Here is a 23,243-nt window from a genome sequence, read left to right as displayed (position 1 = left end):
GGCGTCCACTCCACATGCCAAGTGGCAGGAAAAGATATCGCCAGGCTACATGCTCCGACCATGAAGTGGCGCCTCGACGGGAGCTCTCCCCGGCGGGGAGTTGGAAGCCCCGCGGGAGGAGGAGAGCATCGACTTTCCTGATATCGAGGCGACGCTACCTGACCGAGACCTCCCATCATCGGACGTGTGGCACCTCCTCTCTCGCCCGAAGACGCGGTAAAAACTCCAAACCACCGCTTCTCTCTCTCTCTCTCTTCTCTCTCTCTCTCTCTCTCTCTCTCTGTCACACACACACACACACACACACGCGCACGCACCCCCTGTTTCTTTCTTAATCATTCTGTTCGTTGTTCCACTTGCTCACGGGTTTTTCCTCTTTCTTTCTTCTCTTCTTTGATGCTCTGTTTCTTGGGGTTCTCTGTTTTGGACTACTAGTGGTGGCGGTGGGTATCTGTTTCTTTCTTGGCGGTGGTGTCGGTCTTTTGCAGATAAAGCGTCTTGCCTTTGGTCGAGGAAGAGAGGATGACGGACACAACCGACGACATTGCGGAGGAGATCTGTTTCCAGGCCTTCGAGGACGATTGCCGCCTCCTCGACAACCTCCTCCACGACGTCCTCCACCGGGAGGTCGGCCCCCGCTTCATGGAGAACATCGAGCGGAAGCGGGTCCTCGCCCAGGTCTGTCTTCAATAAGCCCTCGTCCGCTTCGCATTTCCTCCTCTCTTTCGATCCGATCTTGATGCGGGTCTCCTTTTGTCGTTGGGAATGCGTGGTGGTTGGTCTCGGATCTTACTTTCGTTGACCTTCCCGAGCGATTCTTGATTCTTTTCTTCTTGGTTTTCTTGATTTTCTTTACCGATCTTTTCTTTTTTCTTGTTTTCATTTTCAAAATTATATACTCAACTCTACAAACAAACTTCGTTTGTTTAGATGAGATGTTCTTGTGAACACTCAACGATTGGTTTAAGATATTCTTGAACTACGAAAGCAGCAACAAAAACAACAACAAAAGACATTTGACAAGGTTTTCTCGATTGGTTCTCTTCTTTTTATCGGTTTCGTTATTTATTTTTGACTGTCTCGTTGGTTGGGATAGTCTGCAGTTAATATGAGGTCGGCGGGGATGGAGGGGATGGCGGAGTTGCTCGAGAAGCAACTCGCGACCGACATCTCGAATATGACCCTCGAGGACGCGTTGTCGCTTGCCCGCGCTTTTAGCCATTACCTCAACCTCATGGGTATCGCAGAAACCCATCACAGGTGCTTCCTTCCAACACCTCTTCGACCTATTATCTTTACATGATTCCCTCTCTATATGATGCTGCTCCTCGAATTATTTAGTCATCAGTATATTTTTTTCTTTTTATTTGTCCCTATGTCATTTGGCTTCACTGGCAATTATCTGTCGGCAACCATTAATGTGCTACTGAGATCATTGTCGCTGTTTGTAGACTTTCATGGGAAAATCTATTAATGGATGAGTTGGCCTCTTGGAACTATATCACCGTTTATTCCTTTCAGTCAAAGGATTGAAAATGTCGCTTCTTCTATTTCGTTTCAGGGGAACTACAACTGCTAAAGCAGAAACATTGTTTTTGTTACTTCTTTCTTATGTTCTACAAAAGATAATTGTTGGCATATATTATGTGGTCTTAATGATTTTATCTTTTGTATACATCTTATTAAGCATGTAATACATGCCGTTTTTATATAATCTACTTTGATGTTGTTATTATGATAGAGCAGCTTTGTAGTTGTCTATAATTCTTTGCTGGCAATCTACTAGATTCTATTCCCTATAAACATATATGAAGATGGTCTCTTTTCGTTCAAAGTGAGACACCAAATCGGTGAATGTGAATCATGACTAACTTATGTTATACTTCAACATGTCAAAATGATCCAATTTCTCATGTAGGGTTCGCAAGGCACGCACTGTTGCGCATTTATCAAAATCATGTGATGACACATTCACTAAGTTGATACAGAGTGGTATTTCCCCAGAAGAACTATATGACACTTTCTGCAAGCAGGTTTGTACTCTTATGATACTGCTGGTGTTGTCTTAGTCAGTATTTAAATGTGCTTGTTGCTTCAGGAGGTTGAAATAGTATTGACTGCACATCCCACCCAAATAAACAGGCGTACTCTGCAATACAAACATATCAGAATAGCGGTGAGCTCTCCAATCTCCATTGTGAATATTTTATTCCACTTCTGAATGATCAACTAGTTATCTTACTTTCAGTTTCTGTGCTTTTTATGGACTTATGAATGTGTTGTTTCAATATTCATCCTAACTAGATATTATGATTTCCTAGCAAACTACAAATCTTTCACAAGGTGTTAGGAAAAATAAGGTCTCATATTTTTCTTTAGAGCATTTCACTGGGTTCTACAATTGAAGCATGATAAGAGGGAGTTGCATATAGGGTTTAGCATATACATAGTAATATCTGGTACCATGTTACCCGAAGCACATCTGGTGATCTCTCCTGCCAAGGGACTTCTCCTTTTTTTTTTTTTCACTGTATTTTTCTATATTTTCTAACTCAGTCTCCTTAAGGTTGATATCAGTTGGTTTAGTGCTAAGCAAAAGTTGTTAACTATTTGTATTCATTTTCTTTTTGTGAGGAGTCACTATTTTGATGACCTTTCATTTTTCACATTTACAATATTTGGGCCTTATATTTGTTTTCCTAAAGTTTTAGTTTTCAAAGATGTAGGATGATCTCAGCCCACAAAAAAGGTTATGTTTGATACTTTATAATGGTTGTACACTCCATACTTCTCTTTGTGTTCTTCACTCTTACATGATGTGTCAGCTAGCTGGCAGAGAACAATAAGGTCAATTCAATTCATGGAAAAAATAATAAAAGAAAAGAAAGCATCAGTCTCCCTCCTTTGTCTCGCATTAAGTAGATGTATTACAATCTTTAGTCACTGACGGGGGATTTACCTGGTAAGGATAATTTTTGTGATCTAGCTGTTGCAATAAATATCTTTAATGTTTGTTGTAGTACTTTTATTTGCACCAGCAATTTCCATATATGCTTGAAGTACATTATATTTCTCAACAATTTGACTGTCTGTGTAAATTGTAAATGTGCTTTACATCCATTATTACGTTAAATTCTGTGTAGATTTACTAACTGCCTAGGAATTTAGATATTCTGCTTTAAATTACTTTTTTAATTGCATTCACCAAATAATTATAGGCATATGTTTTTTAAAACTTCTAGTGCATTAAATAGCGTACAAGTGCAACAATTGACTAACAACTACGATGTCTCGACAGAGACTACAGGGATATGTTATTGGCATCTCAACGTCACTTCATTTGTCCTTTCTGTGAGATACAAATTTCATGTCTCTCAACCATAGTTACTGGTTCCCTCTACCTAAATCACGATGACTATGCATCCAGATTATTGTGTATGCAATATAGAAACCCCCAGTGGGGTTCTAATCTCATCGGTGCCATTCAATCTCATAGATATAAACCAACCAAAGACAAATAACATCTGTAGTAATTTCTACTTCAAAATTCTTCAAGAAAAGGTCAAAGAACAAAGCACTGTTCATTAAAGGAAGAAGGAAAACCAAAGAGTTCATGAGTTATAGATCTTTTGCTACAGTGCTTCGATCCAATTAGTAAGACAAACACATATTGTCAATTATATTTAGGAGCCTAAATAGGTGGTTCATTGTGTACCACAATCCAGAAAAGCCAAGCTTATCCTTACCCTCATGTACCATGAACCTGATTAGGTGGCACCTAAGCAGTTGCACCCATGCCTTGCTCGTGAAGTTCTATGTTCTAATAAATTGTCCTTACTACTCACTTTGTTAACCCTTAGTTTAATGATAGAGGATGTGGTTGTTCTAGATAAATGTATATTGGGGATGTTTAAATGAAGTTCTGACTAGACAATGTTTTAGGCAAGGATCACTGAATTTCAATCGGGATACAATTTTTCTATGTACCACTTTAATAATTTTTTTTCTCCAGTACACTCCTAGATGTGATCATGCATTCAGGTAATTAAGGTGGATTAGTGTATTTCATGTGTCAAAAAGGTAACATGAATACTGTTTCTAGGATGCCAAAGTCATGCCTCTTGGTTTCTACGTCCAGTACATGTTCTTTTGTTCTTTCATTGAATTTGCTACCCAGTCATGCTTTGTTGGCTTGTGATATGTTAGTGTATGTTAGCATCATTGCAACAAGAATGCAATTGAAAATTTGAAACCACCAATTAGGTCATTGGAAAAAATTGCAACACGAAGTTCCAAACACTGTATCATCAAGCTTGTGAAAGATAACTATTTCTGTATAAATTTAAGAATTGATGGTAAATGCATTTTATCAAGTTTGTGCTTGTTGGCTCATGAAACATAATGAATAAGCTAAATTTCAAGCAAAAGTTGGCTTTGGTCCTAAGATGTGCTTTATGGATGCAACACATGGACAATAAATAAATATATAATACAACAAATATAACATGGGGATAACATAACTTTTTCATGTTAGTACTACGAGTTCATGCTCTTTCGGGGAGTCAGGTTTTCGTTTGTAGTATATGTATGGAAGTTGCTAGTGTTTTTTTGGTGCAATAGTTATTTCTTTCCATTTGTAGCATCAACTCGTTTGTGATGTTCTAAACAGAATTTGACCAATGTTGCAGCACCTTCTGGAGTTTAATGACAGACCTGATCTTAGCCTTGAAGATAAAGAACTACTGATAGAAGACCTGGTACTTTTTCGTTCAGTCTTTTAAATTGGTAACTTCATTGTGTTCATATTGTCATCTAAACTCTTGTCCCTTTAGGTTCGCGAGATCACCTCATTATGGCAGACAGATGAATTGAGGCGCCATAAACCTACTCCAGTTGATGAAGCTAGAGCTGGTATAGTTCTATGCTTATATAGAGGTGTAATTCCTCATTACGTTGTTTAATAGTTTACTTGCTCATCCTGTAGGTCTTCACATTGTTGAGCAATCACTTTGGAAAGCCATACCTCATTATTTACGTCGTGTCAGCACTGCTCTGAAAAAGGTCCCATTTCTTTCTGTTATATTTCCTGATTAGATTAAAAAAAGATATGAAAATCTGGTTCATGTTCCGACATTTTTATTTTCTATTTGTAGCATACTGGTAGGCCACTTCCACTAACCTGCACACCAATAAAATTTGGCTCTTGGATGGGCGGTGATCGAGATGGAAATCCAAATGTTACAGCAAAAGTAAGTTTTTTTTATGATCAGTTTGCATTTAATCATATGAAGTTTTAACTCGAACAATCTGACATTTATTTGTTTTTATTGCTACTGAGATTGATGTCAGCAGTTCAGTGGGTTTTTTATTTCCACTGTACAACTGATGTTCACTCTAGATTTTGGATTGGCTGCAATAAAAGGTTGTTTGCACTCTTTGCAGAGCACCAATAAAAGGTTTTTTATTGGTCTTTCACATCACCAACAATGGGTTTATAGAAAAATCATGTTATGGATGTGCTGTGTTATGCCATGCCTAGCAGTACTAACACATGATTAAGCTAGCTTTTGGCTTGCATAGGATTCTCATGGAGTAGATTTGCCTTGCTAATCTGTGTGGGGTCAGCTTTGCCTTGCTAGTCCATGCAGCACTTTTCTTCATTTACACCTGACAAAAGAAATCAGGTTGATTGAATTTGCAAAAGAGTAAATTGACTTGGTCATTATTGGAGATGCATATAATTTGAAATAAATGAGAGACTACATTGCGGTAAATGGATGCCACCACTGACCGTGGTATCACAAGGGTCTTATGGATAGGAAAAGGAAAAAATAATATAAAAATATTGTTCGGGAGCAAAATGGTCCACTTAACCCTTAATTCTCACCTCCTAGGTACTACTCGGAGGAATGGCCCCTTGTGCCACCTTGGGAGTTCCAAGGTGTTGACATGATGGAATTTTCATCATTTTGAATTTGTCAGTCCCATGTCAGTTTCTATCCTATGGAGTGGATTCGACAAAATAGCCCATGTGACCTAAACTACACAAGATTTGTACATATTTTTACATGTTTGTTTGGTATCATTTATATTTGTAAACCATTAATTCATCTGACTGAGGGTCCCTAAAAGGCTAGCACAACATAATGATGCTATGTTGTTCTATAAAGGTATAATGAGGTGGTGCTACAAAACACTAACCTTGCTTGAAAGGACCATAATTGACAAGTTTTGTTATAAAATAACTAGGATAAATACACACATGCTAGTGGTTGACTCTGAAATATGATAATAGTATTATAATTTATTCTATTACCAGTCATATTTATAGAAAAAGTGGGTCAATGTAAAGTAAGATTGCTCCTTTACAACCAAGGTGACAATCATTTGGGTCAGAATAGTCTTTTTGCTCGTATATTGTTATACTTATACAAGTACTTTTTTGTAATACATTTTGCATATCTTTTATCAATCATATAAATTTTTATTTGTTAATCCAGTGTCTAATGGAGATTTTTCTCATCTATCTATTGCTATAATTCTAGAATTTAGAAGCATGGTTCGCCCATTTTGGGTACCAGACCCGTCTTGACAATCTGTCGGATTGGTACGTACTAGCTAGTACCAGTGTACCAAAACAAGGTATGTTGGTGCGTACCGATGTTTTGACAAGGAAGAAAAAGAGGGTGAAGAGGAAGGGCCAGTGGAGGAACAAAGGAGGAAGGAGGAAGAAGAAAGAAGAGGAAGTGATAGAGGAGGAAGAAGAAGTAGAAAGAATAAGAAGACAGAAGAGGAGGAGAAGAAGCAGTGGCAAAGTGGAAGTGACAGCGGTGAGGGCAAGGGCATCATATGCGAGAAGAGAGCTCACGTTCGCAAGCCCTAATTGTGTTTTTCTTTTTTAATGCTGAGTTGGACAAGTGTCCACCTTTTTGATTTATTTATTATTTTAACCAGACTGCCCGAAATGGGTGTTGTCCGCATATCGACCCATGCCCGAACCGGTATATACCGCCCGTACCATATCGTTTCGGGCAGTACAGCAGTCCTTGTCTATAAGTATCCTTGTGTTCGAAAAGATGTGGGTGTATTGTTTTGAACCATTCAAATGATTATGGTGTTTAAGCCAAATCTTAATCAAACAAATGCTTTTCTTTACCTTTATAACCTCCATGTTGTTCCCTTTTGTCCTTGGTAAGATACGCCTATAGGGTTTATTACTGTTCCTTTCCTCAACCACTTGAGACTTTATTGCTCTGATGTTTGTATTACTGCTTACTTAAGTGGCTTACTATTGCTATCAATTCTATAAGAGAATTGCTTTTCTGGAATGCTTTGAAATTAGTTTTCTGGAACTAATTATACTGCATAATTTTTTAATTTAACAATTGTTTATAAACTTAAGATTAGCATTTAGTTAGGTCACTGGAAAAGTCTTTTTGTTACATTTTACTCAATGATATTAGATTTTAATTTGGAGTTTCTAGGTGACTACAATGGGAAACATTACTGATGCTGAGTTAAATAGATATGGGCATCTCAAAAGAAATGGTCAATGGTGTAGAATTGAAATTTTCTGAGAACTTAATTGTTCTGAATTCTTCCATTCTTTTGTTCTTTACCATGACAAAAATTTTCTTTGTCCTACCAAGTTTATAATTGTTGTTTATCAAAGATACTTTCTTTTTACATATAGCTAAAGGGCTCTAATATGCTTGCCACAGGTTACCAGAGATGTTTCTTTGTTATCACGGTGGATGGCATTTGATCTCTACATTCGAGAGGTTGATAATCTTAGATTTGAGTTGTCTATGATTAGATGCAGTGATAAGTTGGCAAGATTGGCACATGAAATCTTACTCAAAGGTTTGTTTATTTAAGATCATCAATGTACTTTTGCTTTCATGCTTCTGCTAGATTTAGGAGACCATGAAGTGATGGAAAGTCAACTTAGTTGGTATAGTATGCACAGCAATCTCAAGATAAATGATTCTCTAATTCCATGGATTATCTTTTAGTAAGGGATCTATTTTAATATTTAAAGACTTGATCTTGTACTACATTTTGGATGATTTGACCTTCATAAAGCTGTTTAGCAATTCAAAATTGAGCCACCCCATAGTTCAGGACTCCAAGATTACACGAAAATGCTATACTTCATAGAGTATAAAAATTATCAGCTGCCATATTTTCCTTGCTTTGATTTATGTATTTATGATTGCTGATTTGAAATATCAGATTTTTACATACAAGTATTAGAATAATATACTAGAAATACTTTCAGCGCACATAGACATTCAGTTTCATGTTGATTTTGTGTCGATCCTTTGCACATTCAGTTTCATGTCTAGTAAATGAAATAAAAAAATGGTAAAGAATTTGAATTTCTGAGCTCTTGTCAAATCCTTATTTTCTCTGTTCTTTTTTCACTATAGAGGAACCTCAAAAATAATTATCTCTGGTTGCCTAAACATAACTAGAACCAATAACGAGTTTGTATATAAACTTTCTTTTCTTAAACAAGTATATCCTTTTCCTAAATTTCACTTATCTTTTGGTAACAACTTAATGACTGATATAAGATTGAATACTGGTCACTCTATGTTCTCAAATTTCAGTCTTCTCAATCTTTAGTGAAGCCTTATAGTTTATGGTCCATCCCAGGAAGATGACCAATCTCTTACAGAACATAGTAGATTGTGATGTGCATAACATGGAAGAAAAATATAAGAAGTAACAATTGAAAAGAGCAAAACAGATCACAAAATAGGATTTATATTTTGCTGAAGGACATCAGTTAAAACCCATTTGAAAAACTTTTTTAAAATTAACTGGGATGGACAGTCCTAGAAATTGTAAATTTTACTGCAAGCATGAATTACTAGTATGTCTCCTATAGTAATACTGTTTGTATCCTTAACAGATAGATGTATGTTTGGCTTGTGTTATATGAAGATGCACGGAGATGTTTATACATTTCTGATAACTGAAGTTTATAATTTCCTTTCGGCCGGCATCAGTAATACTTTTCTTTTTGTGGTAATATGCTTCATTTTTAGCTATATCTGGTTACTTAAATGGATCATTATTTGGCCATGTTGCTCCACCATGTTTTTCTGTTAAAAACCATATTTTCAGGCATCTTTTGGCCAGCATATTTGTAGTAATTTTATAGTGAAGTAAAATGATATCTGTGTCGGCAACTAGATTCTTGTTCTTCATAACTTATGTTAAGCCTCCCATCTTAAGTACCTGCAAACCTTGCTAAATATTATCATGATTCGTGTTAGAAATTTAGTTATTTTACATTCTTTTGGAGTTTCGGTAATGGCACATAGATTTCCAACCTATGACTTCTATTTCTTAAATAAATTTGTTTAACAATTTGCTTCTGCAGAATCAGAATCTGAGAACCAACATTCTGAAAGCTGGAATCCAAGCCCAAACCGAAACCATGCAAAGCATCACAATCCGCATATATCTGCTTTGCCAGCACAACTTCCTGCTGGTGCATATCTTCCAGCTTGCACGGGTAACAAAAAACATCAATCTTTTCACTAGTGGATTTCTGTTTTATGTTTTATTATTGGATTACTGTTATATGCTGTGTAGTGTATACCATAGTTTTATTTTTCATAAGCAAAATGTTTGGTGGAGCTTTAAAGACCTTCAACTTCAGTGTCTTTCAAATGTGATTACTTTAGACTTGTTTTTTTCACTCACTCTCCTTTGTATGATTGACTAAGACTTTTAATTTTTCAAAAACTTGTTCATGCTTCTTTTTGGCTTTGACATCCTTTATTTGCTAATTTGATATATCTGCATTCGGTAATTTATAGTAGAATTTAATTAGACAGAGCCTTTAATACGTCTAATGAAAGAAAATACTGTTTTCTTGGGTTATTGCAAATAATACATTTTAGCAATAAATGATGTGGATTACCAATATAGCACTTTAAACTGCATGAATTGGCTATCTGAGGATATGCTACTCTTGATTTTATTTGAAATGCTTTTAGTGAGTACCACTTGGATCACAGTATTGATGTCAATCTTTTATTAGGTAAAAAAGTTTGGAATTTATTGATCTCGAGCCTTCATGGTGCTTCTGATCCAAGTTTCTACAATAAATTGAAAGCATCTATAAGTGCATGACAACTTGATCAATGCATTGACATGATTACTGGTGCTTGTTCTTTGTTTGCAAGAATTTTTCCCATGTCAAACATGTAAAGGCCTAAAGAATAAGGGTTCCGCAACTTAAAAGAAATAAGTTTCAAGAAGTTGCCATCTTGTTTTCCTTAACAAACACGTACACTGACAATGCTGACTAACATGAATAACATGTAGCATATCTAGTGTCTGATTAGATTTTTGTCATGGATAATCAGCATTTATGTGGTTGGTTTCTCATGTAGAATGCAATGATGGTGGATCTGAATATCCTGTAGTAGAATTTCCTGGCAACATAAATCGTCAGGTAAGTCTTAGGGCACTTTTTTAGGTTCATTCCTGTTCTTTATATCTTGAGATCATTATTCTCTTGCCTTTTTCTGTACCATTATTTTATCATTTGAAAGATATGTATTATATTCAGCTGACTTCATGGATTCAAATACTGGTTGGTACATTTACTGATGACCAAGGACCAGTTTTGGACCATATGGTCTGGCGCTGGTCGGTATTATTTTATTTTATTGTTTTTGGTTGATACGGAGCATTACAGGGTGGTATACCACCCTGTTTATGGTATTGTTTTGGTTGAGTAGATTACTGAAACTTAAATCGGACAGATTTAAATCCTTGACTAACATAATTTGCTCATTACAGAATGGCAAAAGTTCTCCAGTTCGGTCATTTCTGAGTTCATCTCAGGATTCCTTGACAAAATTTGGAGAAACAAGAATTTCTACAGATGGTTCTTTACCTAGTCCCACTAGCCAGTCATCTTTAGCAGGGTCATCAAAGATACCTAGGTCAAGCTCTAGTCAACTTCTTGCACAAAGAAAGTTATTTGCAGAATCTCAAATAGGCAGGTCAAGCTTCCGGAAACTTTTAGAACCTAGCCTGCATCAACGTCCTGGGATCACTCCATATAGAGTCGTTCTTGGCAATGTCAAAGACAAGGTACGTCAACAGCAAAACTTCTAGACCAGAACTTAGCTAGTTTTTTCCTATTTTTAAAGAAACTAATTTATTTATCAGATAGTTTATTCAAACAAATGTATTAATTATAAAATTCATTCTTTAACTTATGCATCAGCTAATGAAGACTCGAAGGCGCCTGGAACTTCAACTTGAGGATCTCCCGTGTGAACATGATCCTGCAGAATACTATGAAACTTCAGATCAACTTCTTGAACCACTAATTCTTTGCTATGAATCCTTGGTAAGAGCCTTCTCTGAATCTCTAGTTCTTTCTTTTTTTATTAAATCTTTTGTACCCATTTTGAAAAATAAAAAAGGCATTTGTAGTTTCATTCTGTTTATGCTATTTAGATGTTGATGATAAACTTTTCTAATTGCTTCTTTGAAGCAATCATGTGGATCTGGCATCCTTGCTGATGGGCGGTTAGCAGATCTGATACGAAGGGTAGCCACCTTTGGTGTGGTACTAATGAAGCTTGATTTACGTCAGGTACTAATTACTGCTTTTACCAGTTTCATTTTGGATGTCGTGCTGCATATACTTAACTTAGTTATATGCTAATCTTTTACAGGAATCTAACCGGCATTCTGAAGCGTTAGATGCTGTTACAAGATACTTAGACTTGGGATTATACAGCGAATGGGATGAAGAGAAAAAATTGGAATTCCTGACTAGAGAGCTGAAAGGAAAGCGGCCTCTAGTACCACCAACTATAGAAGTCTGTTCTCTTCTCTAAATGTTCACTATCTTTTAAGTGTTCATTAAGTTCTTTATAAGTTTATATATACTCTTCTTAAAAGTTATTAGAATTTTAAATTTTTTTGTGATATTCCTTCTTATTGCTTTGACCCTAGTTTTACATAATAATTAACTATTACTTTTCGAAGTAAATCCAAAACTTGAAGGATGGATTGTATTAATTAAATATCTTATAAAACCATATAATTAGTTCCATTTTGGAATAATCTAGAATTGGTGAGAAACAATTCATTAATGAATGACTGAATACTATTCTTAAGTAATGAATGATTGAATTAGTTCATGATGCTTATTGATAATTGAGATAATAAAGCTAGGATCACTTTGGAAAAGCATGAATATACACATATATTTGGAGTAATTTGATAGGGCAGCGAAATAATGAACTAAGTAACCTATGTTCCTGAATTAGTTCATGATGCTTATTGACAATTGAGATAATAAAGCTAGGATCATTTTGGAAAAGCATGAATATACACATATATTTGGATAAATAAAGTTAGCCTTTTTTGCTTGCTAAATGGCATGTTGAAGCAACATTTTATTAATTGTAGTATCCCACAAATTGCTAGTGAGGATTAAGACAACACTTCATTGGGCTTTTCTGTTGGTTGGATGATTAGCCACTTGATGTTGGATAACAAAAGCATGGAGTAGAGCATTGTGGTATATGACCTGCGTTCAGAGTTTGAAACTGTATATACTAGTCCAAGCGGGGACTGGACCCAAGCCCACATATACCACGTGATAGTATGTGAGCATTGATCGGAGCAACTGCTTGAACTGGCTGTGTGGAAAGGGTAAGTGGGTTTGACAAGGTGAGTGGTAAGGAAGAGGAAATCTTGGTATATTTTCCTCTTTCTTCTATTATTCTTCCTTTCCCTCTCTGTATTATCCTTGGTACTTTCGCATGGTATATATCCAACTTTTCTCATGGTATATAATAGACAAGATTTTCACTAAGCATCAGAGGATTTTAAGGGTAAAGTGGCAGATCCCATTATCCTTCTCTTTTGCTGTTTGAAGTTCATATAAATTAATCAGTTCTATCTACACATTTAGGTATTCTCCTGTTTTCTGTACATGATAAATCTGGTGTTTAAACTGAAAGATCGCCGAATCCATTGGATTTGAATTGATGAAAGTCAACTTTTTGTGTGTAATTTAAGACTCTGGGCTAAGCCAGGTTTATTAATCTGACAGGGGTTGCTATCAGCTTCATGAATTGATACCGGAATCTTCTGTTATTTGACCAACTCACTGTTAGAATCTTCATCCTATTAATAAGCATTATTTTAGAGAATGTTTTTAAACTTTGGTGAATGAAACCTGTCCTTCTAAGGTAAACTAAGAAGCATTATCCAAGCTACAAGGTGGCAAAAGGATTGTGGAACGGAAACCTATTTCTTACATTAATTGGGGAATAAACTTTGTCTAGGATTCCAGACCTTGCTGTTTGCATTAATTTATTGCTTCACTGTTGGAAATATCTGGCAGCTATAAGTTTGAGCTATCTAAACTTAATTTTTAAATTATTTAGGGAGCTGCTAAGACACTAAGATTTATTAAGCACCAAGTAACCTATTAATATAGCAATGATAATGAGAATACTGGGAAATTGAACAGCAGTTTGTATGGTTTCATATATGCTTTGTACTGATGCCACTAACTGTGTGTGCTAAGAATTAAGATCAAGATTAGCATGTTTCTTTTTCCATCTGAAACCATTTTGCCAATTGGTGTTTTAGGTGGCCACTGACGTAAAAGAGGTTCTTGACACTTTTCGAGTTGCTGCTGAGCTAGGAAGTGATTCTCTTGGAGCATATGTGATTTCAATGGCTTCAAATGTATTTACATCTCAACAATGTTTTACAACTTAAATGCAACAATTTAACACAGTTTCTAATCTGAACATATATTTGGCAGGCAAGTGATGTTCTTGCTGTAGAGCTGTTGCAGAAAGATGCAAGACTTTCTGTGAGTGGGGAACTAGGAAGACCATGTCCGGGTGGAACGTAAGATGATTAATTTTCAAGTTTTGAAGTTCATCATGATTGAATTTCCTAACATTCTAGCTGAAATGTTTGAATAGTTTAACAATCTCAAATCATTGTTTTTTCAAATTTCAGAGAATAGGATAAGTTAGTGCAGATTAAATTTTAGAAGCAAAGATGCTGCTGGATATATTATAGCGTATGTTCATCACAAAAAAAAAGGGAACAATAATGTGACTAAATAATAGAATATTTCTATTGATATTGGAACTGATTACTTTTGGTTGATACAGGCTTAGAGTTGTTCCATTGTTTGAAACCGTGAATGATCTTAGACGAGCTGGCTCTGTGATTAGGAAGCTGTTGTCAATTGACTGGTACAGGGAGCACATTATAAAGAATCATAATGGGCATCAAGAGGTAATAGTTTTTCCTTTCAGTTTTACTATTCGCTAAGTAGTTCTCATTTCTGAGACCAGCAAATAATGGTCAGGTCATGGTTGGCTACTCTGATTCCGGTAAAGATGCTGGGCGCTTTACTGCAGCGTGGGAACTGTACAAGGCTCAAGAGGGCGTTGTTGCTGCCTGTAATGAGTATGGTATCAAAGTCACACTTTTTCACGGGCGGGGTGGTAGTATTGGTCGTGGTGGTGGGCCAACATATCTTGCCATACAGTCACAACCTCCTGGTTCTGTAATGGTAAGTTGACTTTTATTATGCTGATAGAGTTGCATTAAGGCCAAATCTATATTAATTAATTTCATTCTTCGCTTTTAATAAACAATAAGCTCCACTGAGACTCACATTGGAGTCAGTATTGTAATTTATGTCTTCATGATGCAGCAATTTAGCAGACCCAGTAAAATCTGAGTAGACGTTAACCATCTTCCTTTTTGCTATTGATATTGATTTATGTTCCATATATTACTGAAATATGCACTCAGGAACTAGTATATTTCATAAAAATCATTGACTTGAACCTAATTTCCACCTGTAAATGTCTTAGATATCCATATATGACATTCATCTATCTCCCTGACATGCTAAGAGATCATGAAATCATTTAATGAAATTAATGATGGTTCTTCATACATTATATTTATGTCACAAGGATCTCAGAATGGCTGATTGAGAAATATCTTGTACATCTTAGTAGTGTAAATGTGTGAGCAATTTCTTGAAAAAACTCTGAATATAAGAAATCTATACATATAAAACTAAAGGTTGGCCGAAACTTTGACCAAAAATTATGCCTATACTGAACCCAGCCACATTAGTTATCCTCCAGGTACCATTTCTGATGGACATTTATTGCTCATTTTTGGGATAGTTAAGCTGCATTTATTTATCATTTAAATACACTGAACTTGGTAAATATTCTTTTTTTTTCCCTTTTTTTTTTGTAAACATGCATTTAATTTTATCGCATGTAGTTTTCGTAATTCAAGTTGTATTACTATTTATAGGCACAGTTGCAATTACTTGAACATTTGTTGTGGTCAGGGATCCCTACGATCAACTGAACAAGGTGAAATGGTCCAGGCCAAGTTTGGTCTTCCACAGACAGCCGTAAGGCAACTTGAGATCTACACAACAGCTGTACTTCTTGCAACAATGCATCCTCCACTCCCCCCAAGAGAAGAGAAGTGGCGTCATGTGATGGAGGAGATCTCCAAGACGAGCTGCAACCACTACCGCAGCACTGTGTATGACAACCCTGAATTCCTAGGCTACTTCCAGGAGGCCACTCCTCAGGCCGAGCTTGGCTTTCTGAACATAGGAAGTAGGCCTACAAGGAGGAAGGCCTCCACTGGTATTGGGCATCTGCGAGCCATTCCATGGGTGTTTGCTTGGACTCAAACAAGGTTTGTGCTCCCTGCATGGCTCGGTGTGGGCACTGGCCTCAAGAATGCATGCGACAAAGGCTACCAAGATGACCTGAAGGCTATGTACAATGAATGGCCTTTCTTTCAGTCCACCATCGATCTGATCGAAATGGTGATTGCGAAGGCTGACATTCCCATTACCAAGCACTACGAAGAAACGCTCGTCTCTGAGAGCAGAAGGGCCCTAGGTTCTGAACTGAGGTTGGAATTACTGACAACAGAGAAGTGTGTTCTAGTTGTCAGTGGGCACAAGAAACTGTCGTCCAACAACAGGATATTGAGGAGGCTGATTGAAGGCAGGCTGCCATATCTCAATCCACTTAATCTCTTGCAGGTGGAGATACTGCAGAGGTTAAGATGCGATGTTGAGAACCATAAGCTTCGTGATGCTCTGCTCATCACAATTAATGGCATTGCTGCAGGGATGAGAAACACCGGTTGATATATACACACACATTTAGCTTCTACATGCTTGGTATTATTATCTTTCAGAGACTTACTGAAAATAAAGTTCCCGGAGGTTCAATTTTGAATGCTTTGTGAGTTTTTTTTTTAATGCAGTAAATCCATGTTCGGATATTCCAGAAGGACTTGTTCTTGATATATTTATGTTTCATCACCAGACTTCGGCAGTGTCATATTTGGTTCCCTCTGTTGTTTCTGATAATTCTTGAGGTTAGCTTTCCACTCACGGTTGACGGACGCAAATAAATATATGGGCTGTTCTCGTTGCTGTTGCATGTCCTTTTTTTGTCGAAGATGTACCCTTGATGTGATGACTCGACTCAATACAGTAGATGTGGTTGTCGCCTGAAACAGTGATACCCGTGCAAGGTGGCGATAGCTTCCAACTTAAAATGGCACAAGTAAGACGTATCAGAGTCGCGGGTTTAACATCAAATGGCACAAGAAAGATACCTGCATGGTCACGGAATACCAAACCCTTCAATTATATTCTCGACTTAAGACCGGATCTGTGAAAATTAAGGCAAAAGATGAGTCACGGATGCTGTGTGGCTTCTTGATTTATTATTCTTGTAGTCTGAGATCAGATACTTTTAGTTCACCATCCTGAGGTTTGGTTTGAAGTATCAGACCAAATGTTTTCCAAAGCAACCCAAGTTGGCCAGAATATTAATGCATGACAGACCTGCTTGAACTTGGATGACCGTAGTTGGCAAATGTAGCTTCTATATCTCCATGAAAAAACACTATAGCATTCTGCTTTTCCATAAACTGTACGGCTACATTATCAGGCATTGCTGTCATAGTTAATAGCTCCATCTACAACATGCCATTCATTAGAATGTCATCGTTTCGATTGTGCAACTCTAGAGGATGTTTGGCACAATCATAAAATATCAGGATCCATCATCAGCTTTCCAGATTGTTGTCAGCCTCTGGCTGCTTTTGAATGCTAACTCCGTTATTCATTCTAGCACGCGCCTCCGCAAACATCCTCTGTTGCTCTGCCAATGCTTCTTCCTCTGTCATCTCGATACCGCTAAATTTACCACCTTTAGGTGAGTCCTGCACAAGAATGGATAGAAGATATATGTACAAATGTTTTAGAAGGAACACATGGTAAGAACAACAGAAATTCAATTATGAACCTACAAGGGTGTCAAGCTTATGTTGTTCGTATGCAGCATAAACCTCCTCAATGTATTCACCAAAGCCAAGAACCTGGTACCACAAATAACCACATCAAAATATACTGGAAAAAAAATGAAAACAGCAGGATGATATCTAGGTCCAAAAGAGAGTGTTAGGTGTACTTATCAGCCTCACCGGACATCAGATGACAATTACTGGAAAAGGTTGCACCTCATAATACTAGTAACATAAGCTCCAATCCTATATCTCATAATGTAATCATATTCTTTTACAAAGATGATCACCACATTGTGAGTCCTTTCATGCTTGTTTCTAGAAAGATAGTACTGACGATTCTGGTATGCAAGCTCAGAAGGAAGATTAAAGTGAAAAATAGCCTTATAACAGCATGGCCAGGCCACAAATTGGTGAATCCAAAATAAGGATTTGTATTGGTCAACAATTTGTGTCCCTTACCACGGAGCTGCTATTTCTTCACCTAATTTTTCTTTTTGATTCTTAAGTATAAATCTCAAGATGCAGGATAAGATATATGCAGTGCCAAAGGACAGGAATCTATGTCAAGACACATTTTGCTGTAAAGAAACTAGATTCTTTCTCCTAACAAAATTTAATCCCACATTTGCTCATTGGACTGGTGACTGATATAACATGTAGGCTGCATATTTTTACCTATTATACACACTTTTTTAAAGAGCTGCTTTTAATTCCTTGTCCCTCCCTAAGTGCAAAGCTTAATGAAACTTGTTAACTTTGATGCTTGTTTATCATCAAAATCCTTTTGAACGAACTTTGGAGATACTTATGGTCTGCATGACCATGGACACGTTCCTAGCAGCTCTGGAATGCAGAAAACCATAAGTGACTTGAAGACTGAAAAACTGAGATTCAAAAACAATCTGATAGGGTCATTCAGAAACAACAACATTTTTGAAAAAATATGAGGAAACTAGTTGATTCATACTGCTACTTGGTATAGGCAGAAAAGAAGTGGAGAGGGATGCTTTTCTTTTTCATTTGTTTGATGTCTTCTTGGACTATTCAACTTAGAATCTTAAAGTATTAATGGTAAGATGTGTTTCTCAGCATATGGAAGACTACTTCAAATTCATTTGCTGATCCCATGATGCCACGACACACTGGTGTTTTCCATCTATTACTTTTATCTTGCTTCTAGAAAACTTATCAAACAGTCAGTACAACAACAGTGGATCTGCATCAAGTAAGCTGATATGACTTCAAAAGACAAGACTGTACATGTTTACATGTCGAATAGTTAAGCAAATCTTCCTGTAAATGCTATAACACTATTTTTCTTTGAATTTTATCTTACAGAGATTGAAGAAACCAGGAGCATAGTTCACGGCCCTATCTTGTTGTAATACTAACTTTTCTAATTTGATTCCTCTATCTGCAGAATTCCAACAGTCCAAGCTAACCATTCTCCTCTTCCCATAAATCTATCAACACTATGGATGCACCCCTCAACATACAATATAATTTCTTCTACACAATGTGAGTTTGTTGTTCTACAGTTAAATCCTTTCTTTGAAGCACCTTAGGGATTGTAGGAAATAAAAAGGGTACAACCTCAGTTTGTTATTTCAAGGAACATTTCTATTTCATAAAAATAGCTATGTCAAATGGACATCATGTCAGGAGTATATTCAACCTCACTGAAATATCTATTTAAAGAAAAGCTCTGTAACAATATCAGATTATCTTATCTCTACTGAAATCAGAAAGAGAACACAATCTAAAAGAGAATTAAACACTAGCAAGTCCTTAGCTATTCTAGAATCAGCTATGACTACTCAACAAAGCTAGAGTATGACTACGGCAGTAAGAAAATCCTTATCCCATTTGTTAAAATCCTAAAAATCCTGGTCGAGATGAATATACCACAAGACCATAAAAACTTTACAATAACAAAGAAACGGACATAACTACAACTTCAAGAGAGAGAGAGAGAGAGAGAGAGAGAGAGAGAGAGATTGTAGAATGACTCAACCTCCAAAGCCTTGAGCACATGCTCTGGTGCAATTGTCTTTTTGTCCTCTCGATTACATACTTCATTGGACTCCGAAGATAGAAGATTGATAAATTCTGCCAATTATGATAAAAATTAAAAGCTTAATCTGTAGAACCAAAATAACACAAGAATGGCAACTTGTGAAGTTAACCACCAATACTAGAAGACATGTCATCGTTTGAGAAAAGATAATAAGTATTTCTGGCATTAGATGACAATGTAATGGTAAAATACAAGAGCAGAAACAAATCAAACAGGAAACTAACAGTTTTCTTATTAGTTGCATACTCTTAAAGAGTTAAAGGTACTTATTCTTGTTTGCTTTCTTTGTCTCAACTTGGCTCAATGGACAAACTGATCCATTAACATGATACACCTAAAACCACATGACCTCCTCCCAATACCATTGTGGGGATTGATGTCCTCATGCAACTCATGTCTTTGATCATATTTCACTATCAAGCTTAGCCGGTGGTATGTGAAGCCCAGTTTAATTCTAGCTCCATGTCATGATGTATCTCCAATCTTAATCATGGGTAATTTTCTCCTACTTGAATCCTTCACCGTCTCTAGTGCAAGATTCACTATGATGTCAATTGTCATGACAAATGGATGAAAGACCCATTAATTTGATAGGCCTACAACCATATAGCCCAAAATGTTCAAGTCCATGTTAACGATGGTAGACTCATTTAACCAAACCAACCGAATACTCCTCTCCTTCTGAAATGGGACTAAACTAGGGTGCCACATTGTTGCTCATAAGAAAGAGTATGACACAAACATGATACATCCATCGTATAGGACACTATGTTCCGAACAATATATACGTCTCCTACATAGAAGTTAATGCAACTCCCTACACATGGGAGACATCCAAGTGCAGGTTGCTCAAAAATTAATTTTAATTTTCTTAAAATTCAAACAAAGAATTGTAGAGATTGACATGGATGATTCATGTCACTGAGTGAATCCAAACAATATCTGTCCCTGTAATATTTGCTTCCTTATGAAGAACATATTGCGAGAAGAGTTACAAATTTTCCTGTTAATGTCTACCATCATTTCAAAATATTATCGTTCATAGGGAAAACAAAAACCAAGACTAGCAGCAGACAAATATGCTAAAAAATCCATCTAATGGCTTATAAATTCCACTTGCCTACGCAACATTCCACGAGAAGATCTTGAGTATCTCTAGCTACACGAACATCAGGTGGTAGCATCTCCTTTATAATCTTGAACATTGTTGCTGAAAAGTAACCATCATACTAGATTAGGATATAACTCAAAATCTATAAATGAAATTTATTTGATGTGAAAAGATATCAAACAAGACTGAATTTAAACATGTTCAAACATTGACAGAGTGCTATTAATTACAACCCTTCCTAATTGTTATCTTGTTACAGACAGATATTTTTCTAAAATCTCACATCAGCACTTTTTCTTGAAATGGGTGATGTGCTTTATATTTTAAATGAGTGATATTCAGGCCCTTCAGGATGTCTTCATTTAGACATACAGGTCATCATGAGCTAAAATAAGAGTAGAAAAAATGGAATTAAAAGCACATGTATCAATCACAAACTATTCTGAACTATAAGCCACAAAATTCCTGTAGGAAAGTACAAAGCATTAAATCCTCATTGAGTTACTTGATATTCTCTTTACTAAGGTGACGACATACATCAACACAGAACTGACAAGAGATGGTTAAATTTTCTTGAACATGAATAACACATATAGATCATGACAAAGCTAGAGTTTTGTCACGGTCACCTTTTGCTATTTGTAGGTCTTGCTTAGGAAACCAGCAAAAGTTTTTATGTATATATATAAGCAATGAGCTCGACCTTGGCACTGAATTTCTCAGAAAACCACAAATTTTATTTTGTCAAGAAGCCTATTACCATAATGGAAACCACAAAACCATTAAATTTCTTAGGAAACTTCCATTATTTTGCCAAGAAGCCTATTAGAAAATAAGAACCCAATGATGGAATATTTGTATTTCCTAATAAAATAGTGCTGAGAATATTGTTCCTATAAGAACATAACATCAACAGAATTCAATGCGGGAAGATTACTGTCTTGTTGTAAGGGGCTTATCTATGAGATGGATAATTTCGTGCTTTCACTACTTTGAGTCCTAACTCAAAGATTTGCACTAAGGATAGAATATATATATAGTGTACCATGAAACTATGTTCAATGTGTCTTCTAATCTCACATTTGTTTTGCATAATTTTCACACAAGGTAAAATTTAGCTCCTTGTAACAGGCTACCCCAAACCTAGTATCACTACCTGAATGGATGAAACGGCCCAGCTTGCTGAACTCTTGAAGGATCCAAACTTCCCACCAGGATGAAGGACGCCACTAATTAACTTATGCACCTTTTTTTCTCCATGTCATACGATCCAAATCCAAGAACATATTATAATACTTAACCAACCTTAATGCAGGAAACATTCTACCCAACTTAAAAGTCAGACAATCGAGAAAGAAACACTCGATCAATTCCCGACGACAATCAAACACCGGAGTATCATCCATTAGGGCAAAGAACTCACATTTCGGGAGCGATACGTCCTCTTTCGACTTCCCGACGATGTCCATCGGTTCCATCTTCCGATCAAACCCTAAAAGGATCGATTTCAATTCCTCTTCGCTCCGGGTGGTCGAAAACGGTCGGAGAGGGAAGAAACCGGGGAAAAGCGAAGAATCGCGAGGACGACGATCCAAGCAATATGGGATCGATTATAGAAACAAGGGTTACTGCGGCGGAGAGATCAAGTCGAAGTCGAGACCAGGCGGTGAAACTGGGGCAATCCGGAGTTCATTTTTGTCGTCACATCGAGGCCTACCAAATACGTGCGTGCAAGCGTAGGTGTTAGCGGGTCGGGTGTCGGGTTTCCACTACATATTTATGATCCACACTCCTCGGTCAGGATCCGGATCATTGTTAAGTTAACTGAAACCATTGACGTCTGTTGGTTCTTATCCTGAAAGATGAACGGCCGGGATGCTTTTCCACCGCTTCATCCGTCAACCGGCGCGCGTAGCACGACGAATAACCGTTCTGCTCACCGCCATGTGAGAATAGGGCCGGAGAAAATGAACGGTTTCGTGTGAAAACACTTTTTTCTAAGACCTTATGTCAACTGACGAATGGGTGGTACGCTGACCGAGCGTTAGTTTACATTCCCTATCGATGAAGGGCTGGGATGCATTTCATCAGGTCTTCATCCATCATTTCCCGCAAACAGCGAGAACGTATTGGCCGTTGGGGCAGCTGACCATTTGAAGATCTGTTTGCAGGTTATGGTCACCGCCGTTGAGAATAGGGAAACAGGAAAAGAGCCATTTCACGCCGAAGAAAATTTTTTGGAGGCCTTTAGTCATCCGATCGATGGGCGGTAAGATAAGCGCAGTAGTTTTTATCCCTGAAACATGAAACGGCCGAGCGCGGTTTCCACTCTCCCTTCCATCAATTAAAGCAAATAACCTGGCGAGTAGGTTGTGGTCACCGCCTGTGAGAATGCGACACCTCAAAACGAGCATTTTGGGGCCATAAAAATAATTTTTCGGGCCTTTTGTCATCTAGCTGACGTGTGGTAAGATAACCGGGGCGAACTTGGGACCCTCGCACCTGGTGGCTCACACCGCGATTAGGTTCTTATGATCCCCACGCGTGAGAAAAAGGACACCGAGAGTTCGATCCATTTCGGCCGATCTAATTTTTGAAGCCAGTTCAATGTCCAGGTAAGCTCACCGCGATTCCCGCGAATCACCGCTGGTTCAC

General features: G+C 37.2%; 2 protein-coding genes across 4 annotated transcripts; one reads left to right on the top strand and one right to left on the bottom strand.

Moving 5' to 3' along the window:
* LOC135598737 (phosphoenolpyruvate carboxylase 4-like) lies at positions 1–16,439 on the top strand. 3 transcript variants are annotated; one of them, XM_065093018.1, is made up of 21 exons: positions 1–216; positions 436–678; positions 1,104–1,260; positions 1,919–2,033; positions 2,099–2,176; positions 4,689–4,757; positions 4,833–4,911; positions 4,985–5,061; positions 5,154–5,249; positions 7,722–7,863; positions 9,395–9,529; positions 10,416–10,477; positions 10,828–11,124; positions 11,261–11,386; positions 11,534–11,635; positions 11,718–11,864; positions 13,654–13,752; positions 13,832–13,920; positions 14,193–14,319; positions 14,393–14,599; positions 15,404–16,439. In XM_065093018.1, exons 1-21 carry the CDS (start codon positions 15–17, stop codon positions 16,226–16,228), a joined length of 3,474 nt encoding a protein of 1,157 aa, XP_064949090.1. In that variant the 5' UTR covers positions 1–14; the 3' UTR covers positions 16,229–16,439. The 3 variants fall into 3 exon arrangements, with proteins under 3 accessions (XP_064949090.1, XP_064949092.1, XP_064949091.1); XM_065093020.1 differs by having other exon boundaries at positions 76–216; positions 489–678; positions 1,097–1,260; XM_065093019.1 differs by having other exon boundaries at positions 78–216; positions 1,097–1,260.
* Positions 16,440–16,960: 521 nt separating this feature from the next.
* LOC135598738 (protein Dr1 homolog) lies at positions 16,961–22,304 on the bottom strand. The gene is made up of 5 exons (XM_065093021.1): positions 22,012–22,304; positions 20,598–20,687; positions 19,415–19,509; positions 17,404–17,472; positions 16,961–17,316 (listed from the first exon to the last, which is right to left on the bottom strand). The coding sequence occupies exons 1-5, from the start codon at positions 22,064–22,066 to the stop codon at positions 17,161–17,163; spliced, it is 465 nt and encodes a 154-aa protein (XP_064949093.1). The 5' UTR covers positions 22,067–22,304; the 3' UTR covers positions 16,961–17,160.
* Between the last annotated feature and the right edge of the window lie 939 nt (positions 22,305–23,243).

The sequence above is a fragment of the Musa acuminata genome, chromosome BXJ2-1, assembly GCF_036884655.1.
Source record: "Musa acuminata AAA Group cultivar baxijiao chromosome BXJ2-1, Cavendish_Baxijiao_AAA, whole genome shotgun sequence".
NCBI classification, from domain to species: Eukaryota; Viridiplantae; Streptophyta; class Magnoliopsida; order Zingiberales; family Musaceae; genus Musa; species Musa acuminata.
Note: the sequence above shows the minus strand (reverse complement) of the source record. Positions and strands in the feature narration are given on the sequence as shown.

Bases quoted from the DNA above. Each gene is read 5' to 3' on its own strand.
- LOC135598737 (XM_065093018.1), top strand. From the start codon at position 15: ATGCCAAGTGGCAGGAAAAGATATCGCCAGGCTACATGCTCCGACCAT. The intron at 1,261-1,918 runs GTGCTTCCTTCC...TTTCTCATGTAG, and splicing joins ATCGCAGAAACCCATCACAG to GGTTCGCAAGGCACGCACTG. The intron at 13,921-14,192 runs GTAAGATGATTA...TGGTTGATACAG, and splicing joins AGACCATGTCCGGGTGGAAC to GCTTAGAGTTGTTCCATTGT.
- LOC135598738 (XM_065093021.1), bottom strand. From the start codon at position 22,066: ATGGAACCGATGGACATCGTCGGGAAGTCGAAAGAGGACGTATCGCTC. The intron at 17,473-19,414 runs GTTGAGTCATTC...TTGTGGTACCAG, and splicing joins ATGTGCTCAAGGCTTTGGAG to GTTCTTGGCTTTGGTGAATA. The intron at 17,317-17,403 runs GTAGGTTCATAA...ATTCTTGTGCAG, and splicing joins AACATAAGCTTGACACCCTT to GACTCACCTAAAGGTGGTAA.